Source organism: Lathyrus oleraceus, chromosome 2 (genome assembly GCF_024323335.1).
Source record: "Lathyrus oleraceus cultivar Zhongwan6 chromosome 2, CAAS_Psat_ZW6_1.0, whole genome shotgun sequence".
NCBI lineage: Eukaryota > Viridiplantae > Streptophyta > Magnoliopsida > Fabales > Fabaceae > Lathyrus > Lathyrus oleraceus.
The window spans coordinates 8,837,132-8,850,031 of record NC_066580.1 but is presented as its reverse complement, the minus strand read 5'-3'; the positions used below and the strand labels follow the sequence as shown (position 1 = coordinate 8,850,031).

Below are 12,900 nucleotides of genomic sequence, written 5' to 3'. Positions count from 1 at the left end.
CATGAGTCATGACCAAACGTACATGTCGCATACATAAATAGAAAAACTGTGGCCAAACTGTTATAGCACTGCACTAGCTATATTTCATCATGAATGACATCTGGTAATTCACCTTCTATAATCTTAAACATACCAAATTACAATACCTGAATTGGTGGAAAGAGAGACCAAACATGGGAAGTGTAATAGAGTTTAAACATTTTGAAATTTTTAAAAATCTTCAGGAAAATACCCTTAAAAAATAAAATAGAAAGTCCTAGGAACAAATCTTGCTTCTCACCCCCATCTTTAAGTTATGCTTTGACTAGTGTAGTAATAAAATCCTATAATTTTGTTTTTAATAACTCTAAATCTGTGTTCTATTTAGCCATTTTAGAAATCAATTATGTTAGTTTTGCAAAAGCAGCCCACTGTTTGCTTCATTTCAAACCAAGTTTGTAAAGAAAATATGGATTTGCAGATGTCCAACTGAAATTCAAGAATGCAGCCTTGCAAGAAACATTGGCGGCATCAAGAACAAAGAACAAATATTTCTATCAGACTAAAACAGCTTAAACCTATAAAATCGACAAGTTTTTTCCAGCAACGGAATTATGTAGGCCAAAAAATGATATGGTTCAAGGCACGAAAGAAAATCTACATTTTATCTTCAGTTTAATCACACCTCAATCTGCAGTGGCTTCAAAAGTCTTTGGTGAACTGACAAATCAATTATCATGAAACTGACAATCACTCTTTCTTTGGGTCATCTAATTCAGTATTGTCATTGAATCATTTCCAGAAGCGTTTCTGTCCTTGCGATTTCCTGCATCATTTGGAAAACACCCACAGTAAAAATGTTAGTGGAAATAAGACAGGATAAATCCTGTTTAGCATTTTTAGCATCAATTAAATGATTGGCAATGGGGTGGAGGTGCAGGTTATATATATCGAACCCACATCTGTCCTCCATTTCATAATCTCATTTTGTTTCCCATTTTGGGATCAGGAAAAAAATGCACCTCCACAATAACTTTTGCATCCAAATCCCAGACTATAGCAAAAATATAGAAATAATTCACAAATTCATGAAAAACTATTTTTCTACGGGTGAACTAATAATTAACCAGACAACCAGACGGGTGGGCATGGTTTGTTCTGTCTTCAATTTAGTTAAAAATATTTTTAATAGTAGTTACTATCATGATTTTAGTGTTGTTTCTTGTTTTCAAAAGTTTTGATAAGAAAACAAAATTGACTATCCAAAATTTAAAAATTAGTTAAGAAAATAAAAACAATTAGAATGTTACCTCATATGCTCTTTGGAACGCCTAATGAATTCACTTGGAATATCAGATCCTTGGTAAGACTGTAGCACCGGTCTTATATCAGCCGGACTACTACGGGCAACAACTGCATATGGATAATGGAGAAGGAAATGCAATATTTACCAACCATAAAATGTAACAACAATACTTCCAAACATGAATTTATTTAAACACGTCTTAAGAGGAATGCACTTACACTCAAGGAATGGTATGAAATCCACAAGAGCTGTATCATCTTTATCAGTCTGCAGCCATGGCTTAATAGGGACACAGTTTTCAGGTTGTAGGCAACTTTCAAGAGCATGGCCACTTAAGTACATAACTTTTGCAGGGTTCCTGTTTAGTTTTGTAAGATCCTGCCAATGAAGGGCAAGAGGGGAAACATTTCATTAACGGTATTCAAGATGCCACATTTTATGTAGTATCATAATAAAACGACAGGAAAAAGCAAAGGAAATAATATTTACAGGTCTGTTATAACATTCTTTAGGTGTAAGTTATATTATGAATACAAGTTACAATCCAAGGCATATGTTCTCTAATATAATTTATAAGCAACACTCGGTCGTACACTTAGCACAAGAGTATATATATAAACTCAGACATACTCTATAGTGTTTCCCATCCTGATACTTAGTAGCAGGCCTTGATAGCCTGTACCTAATGCAGTGCTTGGGATCCAACCTCTCTATAACAGGGTCTACAAACTGCACAAATCAACAAAAGCATGAGCATATGAATACTCATAAGTCATAATAATGATAAGGATCCATTCAGAATAGAGAAACAAAACCAGATTACCATATTTTGTTCATCTGTATACACTACTATTTCATAGAACTGAGCTAGATGTTCTAAGAAAGCATCAACTCCAGGTCTTTTAAAAGTCTGCCAGCCTGTATCTCGCTTCACATTCCAAGGGAAAAAAAAGTAAAAGTCAATATATTTAAGTCAGATGTCTGCAGCATGTAAGCATCAACTCCAACAATTTTTGTGTGACATACATTATAGAAATAAAATTGCCGATAAAAAATCATATTTCTCAATCCACAAAAATGGAGCATTTTCAGTAAAAGTCTTACCGTCCAAATGTAGTGAATCAATGTTTCATTGAGATCTAGAACAAGTGTGAACACATGTTGCTCTTGAGGAAGCAAATCTGGAAGGAGCTTGTCTGTGTATGGCTCTGTATAACTCTAGAAGAATGCAAGACCAGAGTATTAAAAGTTTAACACAGGTGGGAAAATAATAGCTGACAAAAAGGAAAACGTACAAGGCCAAAGTCAAGGAAGTAAAAGTATGCACATACCCTAACTTGTTCTTCAATTAACCTTCTTGTGTCCAAATAAAGCTCTATTGCTTTAGCAGGCACTGAGATATAGCATGCAGGAGAATTAGCAGGCCGTAAAAATGACAAACAAATGTATATAACTAATTTGGAGTTTAATACCCCCTCCCCCAAAAAAATTGCACACAATATCTATTAGTTTATGCCAGTCTTGATTGGCAAAGGGGGGCATATAATAGATGTTGATGTTAGTGTTGTCTATGGCGGATGGCGGTCCATGGCAAAGAGCCATAATCCCGCCATACCGGCCGCTATGTGGTTATAGCCGAAAACCCCGCAATATCAGCCGATATTTACCATTGCGGCGATCCCAAAAACCACAATGTATATCCGCCATAGCGGCCATGGCACCGCTATTTGATAAATCAACTTCATATGTTTGAACAAAGTACAGATCCAATGTTACATTTAAAAATTACTGTTAGGTTTAATATCATAAAAACATTTTTTGTACGTAATACGCATGCAAACAGATATTTCTCCATGGGACCCCTACTACATGTTATGTTTGGTTGATGAACCAATTTAAAAGAAATATTGCTTATGTATAGCTAAAAGCACTTCACAAAATCACAAAAAGATATATTGATTAACTCATCCATTCGTTTCATGTAACAAAAACATTCCAGGAATCCGAAGGAAGAGAAACTCACATGTAGAAATTCAAAGTATAAATTATATATTTAAAGGAGCAGAACATTCCTGATATAAAAGATAAGTTATGTACAGAATAAAGTCACGGAACTCACCTGTTACTGCAGTTGAGTATACCAGTCCTTGAAATTTCTGCAAGCATGAAATCAAGAAATGTCAACCTACTAATGTTGAGGCCTATTAACATATTATACCAAAGGACAGATGTTCCAAAGATACCATACCAAGACTAAATTAACAAAATGAGGCAAAAAAAAAAAAAGGTAAAATTCACAGACAAATTTTGCAAATCATTTAAAATTCAAGCAGCGTTTCAAATAACGTGATAACAACATTCAAAGAGCATTCTCATCAACCAAAAACTAATTAATTATTCAGAGTTTAAACAACAATTCATGCCAGAAAAATAAGTTCAGATAAAAAAATTAGCAGAGAAGATCGAATGTGAGGAAAGACTGAGAAACCCTTAGCACAACTCACATCAAGAGCGGTATCTCCATCAGCTGGAGTGTTCTTAGCCGATTGACGAAACAACTTCGTTTTCTCATCTATTTCGTCCGCACTATAAGCTGTACATTACATTCAAACAAAACATAAACAGAAAAAGAAAATCAATTAGTCATCTACATCTAAAAAATCATCATTTCCAGATCAATAAATTTAATTCGCAAGAACACAAAAAGTGTGACTACAGTGAGCACGTAAACAAAGAAGGAGAAAAACGACTAACCGTAAGAAGCATAGCCAGTAAGGAGAGTAGTTCCGGTGAAAGCCCCGATGACGGCGTATTTGAGGAAATTCCAGCGGTTAGGGGAAGTGGCGGAAGAAGGAGGAGGAGGTTGAGGCGCAGCGGGAGCTGCATTGGTGGAGAGGAATCGCTTCGATGAGGATGAAGCTACGGAGGAGAATCGAGATCGGAGAATTCTGAGAGACATGGTTGAGAAGGCGATGAAATGTAGTGAATGGGGTTCAAGTAGGGTTTTGGGTTGGCTTTGCAGTGACGCCGATCAACGCTGTGCTCTGTTTGGCTTTCTGTTATTGTTACATTAACTAATTCTGTTTTGACTGTGGAGTCTTGACGCCGTTAGTTAAACAAACGATAATTCTAGAACCGTAAAAGAATTATGTTTATATACATGGGTAGATGATTTATTTCTTCACCCCAAAGATTTTTTTATTTTTATTTATATAAGCAAGATAATATTCTCCATGGAGTAGTAGGGATAATCCAACCCAAATACAATACTAGCAATAGCTTACACCAAACACACTAGAATTAAAGAAAATTTAGGGGACATTTACACCATTCATAGTAATTACATTTTATTTTATCTTTGGACCCAATCACCAATCACCACCACGAAAAAAGTCTTGATTCTCTGCACGATTTCTTATGGATCCCCTATTTCATTGTTGAATATGATCGCATTTTAGACCACCATATACACCAACAAACGATAAGTCATATGACATATTTTCTCTTCTTAGAACATCTTCCTTTCAACCTTTCTAACCATAATATTAAATGATTACAATACAACACCTCGTTTATCAAATTCACTCCAATCTATATGAGAACTTTCTACCACACTAACATAATCGTAGGACAAGAAATCATAACATGATGAATGTCTTCATCCTGCACAAAACAAAATACACTAAACAAAATACACTGACCTTGTCATGAGGATTATGGATAATCCATCTTTTAGCAAGTTGACTTCTAGTTGGAAGTTTGTCATGTAATAACCTCCGCCCAAAAATCTTAACTTTAGAGGGAACCCTCGCTTCCTAAATCACCTTAAGTGTTGCCTTGACTAAATGATATAGTCTCACCTCCCTAGCAAGCTGCTACAACATTTCATAGCAGGATTTGACAGAAAAATTCAGGAACCCATAGGGTCATAACACCACGTCAGAGTCATTAAGTTTAGGACATATTTCATTCACCAGTACTAATAGATCATCATATGCCTCCCATAATAATGGGTCCTCCTCAAAGTTATTAAATCCCAAATGCCACTTCCATTGATGTCCCTCATAAATCCCCATATCCCTCACACTGCCGTCTTTGGTATTAGATAGAAGGAACAAACCTGGGAATTCTTTATGTAGAGACCTCTAATCAAACCACTTGGAGGACCAAAATGAGATATTAACACCATCACCTAGCCTGAAGGTTAGCGGGTTAGAAAAGCTAACATCATCCATTGAGTCCCCAATCAACATCAAATCCCTCCAACATAATGATTCTTGAGATTTAATTTTAAACATGTCTTTGAACACTAGCCTCATAGCAAGGTTCTCATATCTCTCTTCCAAAATTCCAACCCAAATTGCACCCACGTCCTTGAGAAACCTTCACAACCATTTAGTTAGTAGAGCCTTGTTGAATAAAGACACATATTTAATGTCAATCCCTCTGTCTTCTTTAGGCTTATATATTGCTTCCCAACTTACCCAACAATGCCTTTTTTAACAATAGAATCAGATCACATAAAATTCCTCTATATACATCCACCATTAAAAATACACACATGCGCCAGAGGCATTGACGCCTTCTCATGAGGGTCAATGCAGGCGCCACAAGCATTGACGTCTCCTCATGAGGCCCAATGCGTGTGCGCTAATGCTACTGGCGCCTCCTCTTATTGGTATGAGGATGCGCCAATTCATCTGGCGCATCCTCTACCAAACTTAGTTATTTTGGTATTTCTTTTGAGAAATTGGTAATTTTAGATTTTTTTTTGAAAAATTTGGTTATTTTGAAAAAAAAATTCACCATTATCTCTACTCATAATTATCTAACAATATGAATTATAATTTCAACAATCCATAATTATCTCACTAATATAACTCATATTCAATACAAATGTAGTTAATTTCTTATATCAAGAAAACCTCATTTTAGAAAATATTTATACCAAATATGAAAAAGATATATTTTTTTGGGATAATTATAAATTTTAAAAAATCAGATTTTTTGGAATCACTTGAGTAGAGAACGAGATAATAAAAGTTATTTTCTGAATAATTGTTACAAAATTGATTAAAAAATTATTACTAGATAAAAAGTTTTTCATAGATGAGATAACTTTCACTATTTTCATAAATTTATTCTCACATAAAAAAGTGAGAATTTCTCACATAAAAAAAGTGAGAATGCACATTCCTATTAAACTCTGTCTCATAATTTTTTAGTTTATAGTTTATAAGTTTATATGACAATTTAGATTTTGTTGATAATATATTTTCATCATGAGCGTATTGTTTATTTTATTAGCTTATAGTTTATTTTTCAGACATTATTTTAAATAGAATTTTAGCTTATAATTTATAGCTTATCATCTTTTCTTTTCTTTTTATCTTTATTATTTTAACAAAGACCATCTTTTATCCTTTATAATTTATTTTAGTTTAAAATAAAATAAATATATCTTTTATGTCATTTCATATTTATAATTGGTTAACAGTTAATTTTTCCAAACACTTCAATTAATCTATTAATTATCAGTCATCAACTATCATCTATAATCTATAAGCTATCACTCATTAGCTATCGATCGTCATCCATAAATTATAAGATAGTTTATCAATCAACCGTTATTTTTATCAAATATTATCTAAATCAAAAATCAAATACTCATATTTATATTTTCAAATAAGTTATTTCTAAAAGTAATTTTTGAATCAGTAAAGCAAACATTTCATTTGAGTTTTTTAATAAAAAAAACTAAAAATCATATCAGTTGAGTGGGTCTTGGGAACTCAACATAAAAAGACCACCTAATTTTTATTCTTATTATTAACCAAGATCACTCTGCATGGAGGCTGTTGTTAATTTTGAACTCAAATGGCAATGAATGCTACTTGACAATCAAACCTCAATGAATGCTACTTGATAAAATTGCAAATTTCTATGACAAATAATACTCATGACAACTGGCTACTAGCTTAGTTACCCTTCAAAGTACCTATCAGTGCTCATGACTAGGGGTGGACAACGGGTCGGGTTGGGCGGGTTCGGGTCCAAAAGCACCATCCAACCCAAACCGCGGATGGAACATCAATGCCCAATTTCGTCCAAATTAAAAATCGGTTTTAGCGGGTTGGGTCTTAGCGGGTTACGGATTTATTCGGGTTGGTAGAATTTTAAGACCCAATATAATTAAGATTTTTTAACAAAATTTAACTTTTTAACTCAACATTTATAAATAATAGACAACTTTTAACAATGTTGTTTTTAAAAACTACAATTCATTTTATTGTTCTGTATAACCTATTAAATATTGATAAATATAAAACAATATCACATTTAAAATTCAAGTTGCAATTTATTGATTGAGCTAAATAATATTGAACATTTATGTGTTTAAATCAAGCATCAATGACCTATTTTTTTTAATATAAAATAATAAATCAAACTCCTTAAAACTCCCAAAAACTTGTTTGCCAACTATTTAAACATTCAAGTCTTCCTGCACCACTTGCTCTCATAAACAACAAGAATAGGTTCAACTCTTCATATTTCAACAATTGAAAATTAATGGGCACCAATATTTACATACACTGAGTCTTGGTTCAATTTAATGCAGCTACAAAATACTAATCCAATAGCAACAAAATAATCAATAACAACAAAATAATTGGACCAATATCAATGCAATAATACCAACATAGTACACCAACAGATCAAATAGAAAACTAATTTTGGACCTATGGTTTCTGATAATTCAGTGCACCAATATCAGAGATCTTATCCAATAACAACAAAATAATCCAATAACAAAATACACCAGAGACCTTATCCAATAAGGACAAAATGCAGCTGAAAAATCAATCCCTGGGAGAAAATCTAAACTTTATTCTACAAAATAAAAACATTCCAATACCAACACAATACAATAACAAATCAGATAGAAAAATAAACCATTGTATAAAAAACAATATTAAAAAACAACAGCAACCAACATATTTCTCTGACTATTGTAATATGAAAAAGAAGATAGCTTCAATCTTACCATTTTATTATTCTAATAGATTGGGTTCAACAAATGATTAACTATTATAAACTTTTAACCATAAGAAACATTCTACATAACAAAAACTCAAAAGTTAGTGTTAATCCTTACCTTTGATCTGGAAATGGAAGATTAGAGAACATGAAATAAAGAATCAAAACAAAAAATTGTTAGAACTCTAAACTCAAAATCAGAATTGTAAAATTTAAAATTAAAATTTTAACCTTGCAAAGAAGAAGAAGAAGGAAGGATATAGCTTCAACAAAAGATATAGCATCAACACTATGAAGGTAGAAGGAAGGCGTAAGATGAAGGAGGTGAAGGTGAAAGTGGAGGAGGAGAAGGGGAGGCGGCAGTTGAACTAGGATTTTTATCATTTGTGAGGATGTGAGTGTGAAGTATATCACTACTGAGTGTAAAAAAATAACAAAATGACATCTCTTAGCTTCTCTATTTGGGCGGGTTAGGGTACCCGCGGTTCAGAATTTGATACCCTGCCCGCCCATTTAAAACCAACTGAACCCGCTATTATCACCCGTTGGACCCGTTAAACCGTTTGAACCCGCCCATTACCTTCTTTTTTCCGGTTATTAAAGGGTTGGGTCGGGTTTGCGGTTTATGTCCACCCCTACTCATGACAAAATACATTCCTCAATAGATGTAGACATGCCATCTTTTTAATAATAATTTTTTAGTTAAATATATTTATGATTTGTTTTTTTAAATATCTCATATTTCATTTTTAATTTTTAAATTTTTTAAAATATGATTTTTTTTTTAAATTTACATCCATATTATTTATACTAAAATCGACGTTAAATAAAAAAACCACCACTAAAATCATCGTTAATTTTATCGCTAAATTGTAAAAATATTTGTTAAATTACAAAAAGATAAAAAATATTAATGAAATTCTTTTTGAAAACCATTTAAACCATTTTCTAGAGACTAAAAATGAATGGTTAGATATTAACGAATTCTAACATGAATATTTATGAAACACAATTAAGATTCTTATTTTTTTTACTGAACTTTCATTTTCTTCTCTCACAAAAATTATATAATCGATTTATTTATTTTAAGAAAATCTAATTTTTAGTCTAACAAAAATAAATGGTACAGTATTCTACCACCTCACATTGATAGGGTTTGGTAAGAGGGACATGGATCGGTACCTTTGAGACCAAATGATGTTAACACATTGTAACAAATTTGACTAAAAATAATATCATGTTATTTAATTCGAGCTAGTTTTTTTTATTAGCCAACTAGATTAAATGTTGCATCATATACAAGGTTATTTTCAATATTGAATGCACCTCACTCTCTTGGTCCTCGTCAAAGCGGATTATCGAATTCTAAAACAAGATTATCCAATTCTAAAACAAGATTATAAGGTTACTACGAGTTCAAAATATATTAACCAAATCCAACCTTAAACAAGAACCTTAAATAAACAATTTATTATTATTTTTATAGAAAAATTCATAATATTTATCATATATAATATATTTTATTTTTATATATTATATTACTTTTAAAACATAATCTAACATGTTTTTATTTACGATATAAATTTAAAATCATTCAAAATAATGCACAAAATATTTAACATAACACATATTAATAAAATACAAAAAAGTTTAAAGTGAAACGTTAGATAATTAAATATCAATTTAATCATATCAATATATAATATTTAAAATAAAAAATTAAATATAATATAAGAGTTAAAATTTAGTGAAGTGTGAATTTAATGTCATATGATATCTGAATAAAATAATATACATATTATTATAGTTTTAGTTATATAAGTCAAATAAGCTACTTGTAACTTAAATAAGCTACCCGTAACTTATATAGACTATCTATAATAAATAACGAATTTTTTAAAACAAAATTTTAAGAAACTCAGCCAAAATTTACTCTAATTTTGAAATTCAAAATTTATATTTTATTGAACTTTTCAGCCAGTTCATATAACTACCATTTCTATGGAGTATTTAACTTGCCATATTAGTTGTACCTGACACTCTCCTAAATTCAATGAAGTGACATATAAACTTTTGCAAATGTTTTAACCAATTTCAAAATTCAATTAAAATTTGCACAGATTTCAAAAATCAAGAACAATATCGGAAATTCACAAGTCTCTAACAGAAATTGTAAAAATAGTAAGTTTCTTTTTTCAATTTTTTTTTTTTTTAGAATCCTTCGATTTTGAGAGTTTCAGAAATTTCTGTATTTTCATATGTATTTATTTTAATTTTTTTCTTCAGAATTCCCGATATTTTGTTATAACATTTTATCGGAAATTTCTGAATTTTCTGCAGTGTAAAAAAATTAGATTTTTTTCGGAAATATCAGAATTTCCAGTGATATGTGAAAAATTTTAAAATTTCCAAAAATTAACTAATATTTTTTTTTCTTTTTCAGTAAAATACAGGAGAAAAGATGACACCATTACAAGCAGGGCCACACACACACACACACATATATATATATATATATATATATATATATATATATATATATATATATATATATATATATATATATATATATATATATATATATATATTAATTTTAATTTATTTATTATTGCTCCATGATGTGTTGAAAGCTAAGTGATAATTTATTTAAATTAGGTTCTTACAGGACCGTCTCCCACTAAAGGTGCCGTCCCACGGGACGAAGATGAATAACTTCCTAAGACTCTGATGCCTGAACAAGTCAAACGAATTGTACATGATTTTAGTCTCCTCTCATTTGTCGGCTACTCATTCACCATGCTCAACGCTCCATTTCTTATTGTTTTTGTTGAGAGATGACACAATGAGACATCTTATTTTCATCTTCCATTTAGGGAGATGACTATCACGCTGGATGATGTTTCCTCCTTGTTCCATCCCCTCATCGCCAGTAAATTCTTCACCGCTTTTGTTATTAGCCAGAAGCTTGCATGTATGGTGGTTGTACGAGATTTGGGAGTTACTGAGGAGGCCGTGCTAGAGGAGTTTGATTTTAACAGGGGAGCTCACCTTCAGATGTTTTTGCTTCAGGATAGGCAAGAGGAGCCTGTGGATGCACGAATGTATGAGGCTTCCGCTAGGGTGTACATGTTACATCTAGTAACATGTACTCTCTTTGCTGATAAGTCTCATGTTTATATTGACACTTAATACATGTGATTGTTCAGTAGCCTTGACAATACCAGTTAGTCTTGGGGATGCGCTGCATTGACCATCTTATATACATCACTTGGAGTTTCGACTACCTTTGAGACCAAACAACTTGCTGGTTATTTGAGTATATTCCATGTATCCTTGAAATTTTTTTGTTATGAATAACATTACTTAATTATTATTTATTGTGTATGTGTTTTTTATTAGTGTTGGATATACGAGTATTCTCCACCATCTATGAAAGAAGGGTGCAACATACCCCTGCAGGTGCCCCACGAGCCAGGATATGGAAGGTCAGGAGGCACACCCAGGTGGTGTTTTGGAGTACAAGAGGAGGCTTGATGCGATGATTGTAGATGATGTCATCTGGACACCATACACATATCACATAGTTCACCGTGAGTTTGACATGTCTTCTTTATTTTTGGTTATATACGGTGGGAGATCTTAGTCGCTAGACACTTTCCTGAGAGGTGTCTGCGACAATATGGTTATGTCTAGGGATTCCCACGATAAGTTCCAGATATTCCAATTGTGGACATTGGCATGAAGTTTTAGAGTAACATTATTAGCTCTACTTGTGTCATTAGACATACCACAATGAGGGTTCAACATGACTTTCAATGCAAGGATGGTTACCTGGAGTGGTACCTCACCATACCACACCCTCGAATCATCCCACCTATTGAGCATACAAATGATGATAGACCTTTCGAGGCTGGAGTGCCTATCGATGATGTGTTGCCATCGCCACACCCAGTTGATGCGATGACCAACAACGCCTGCAGATGATTGTAGTTATTATGGATAACCTCACGGATTTGATAAACCCAGACTGTAAGATTTTTACTGGATTATTATGGGCATCACATATAGCCCGTGGGGGACCTATTTAGACATTATTGTTATTTTTATGTATTATTTGTATATCATGTGTAACATTACTCAGAGATTTGCACACCATTTTTATTAGATAACATTTTGGATTTTCCATTGATGCATGATGAACATGATTTAACATTCCACAAAGGGTTACATAACTTAGACAGACGATTATATAACTTCAAAAAATAATAATAAATAAGAAAACATAAACACTACCAGATGATTCTGGATGTTTCAGCATCTTAATTATGTCGTCGACAAATCTTGAAATCTTCACATCTAACTCGATCGATCCCTTAGTTAACCTACGACGAAATGATCTCCACATAACCGTCAAATCTTCATCGGTCTTCAACTTAATAAGGTTGTATTTCACCCTTCCATTAGTATCGATCTGATCTTCACGGATTTCGATCTTTCTCACCTTTCTGTTATCGGTATCAGGAAACAATTCATTTAACTTGGATGTCAAGGCGGCGAGAGATGTTGTGTCATCCGGA

At 32.5% G+C, this 12,900-nt stretch overlaps 1 protein-coding gene across 1 annotated transcript; it reads right to left on the bottom strand.

Moving 5' to 3' along the window:
* Positions 1 to 413: 413 nt before the first annotated feature.
* Positions 414 to 4,467, bottom strand: LOC127117591 (mitochondrial import inner membrane translocase subunit TIM50). The gene is made up of 10 exons (XM_051047658.1): positions 4,040 to 4,467; positions 3,790 to 3,878; positions 3,405 to 3,441; positions 2,617 to 2,678; positions 2,390 to 2,503; positions 2,109 to 2,213; positions 1,916 to 2,014; positions 1,504 to 1,663; positions 1,290 to 1,392; positions 414 to 805 (listed from the first exon to the last, which is right to left on the bottom strand). Exons 1-10 carry the CDS (start codon positions 4,242 to 4,244, stop codon positions 772 to 774), a joined length of 1,008 nt encoding a protein of 335 aa, XP_050903615.1. The 5' UTR covers positions 4,245 to 4,467; the 3' UTR covers positions 414 to 771.
* Between the last annotated feature and the right edge of the window lie 8,433 nt (positions 4,468 to 12,900).

Bases quoted from the DNA above. Each gene is read 5' to 3' on its own strand.
- LOC127117591 (XM_051047658.1), bottom strand. From the start codon at position 4,244: ATGTCTCTCAGAATTCTCCGATCTCGATTCTCCTCCGTAGCTTCATCC. The intron at 3,442-3,789 runs GTGAGTTGTGCT...TCATGCTTGCAG, and splicing joins ATGGAGATACCGCTCTTGAT to AAATTTCAAGGACTGGTATA. The intron at 2,679-3,404 runs GTGAGTTCCGTG...GCTATATCTCAG, and splicing joins ATACTCAACTGCAGTAACAG to TGCCTGCTAAAGCAATAGAG.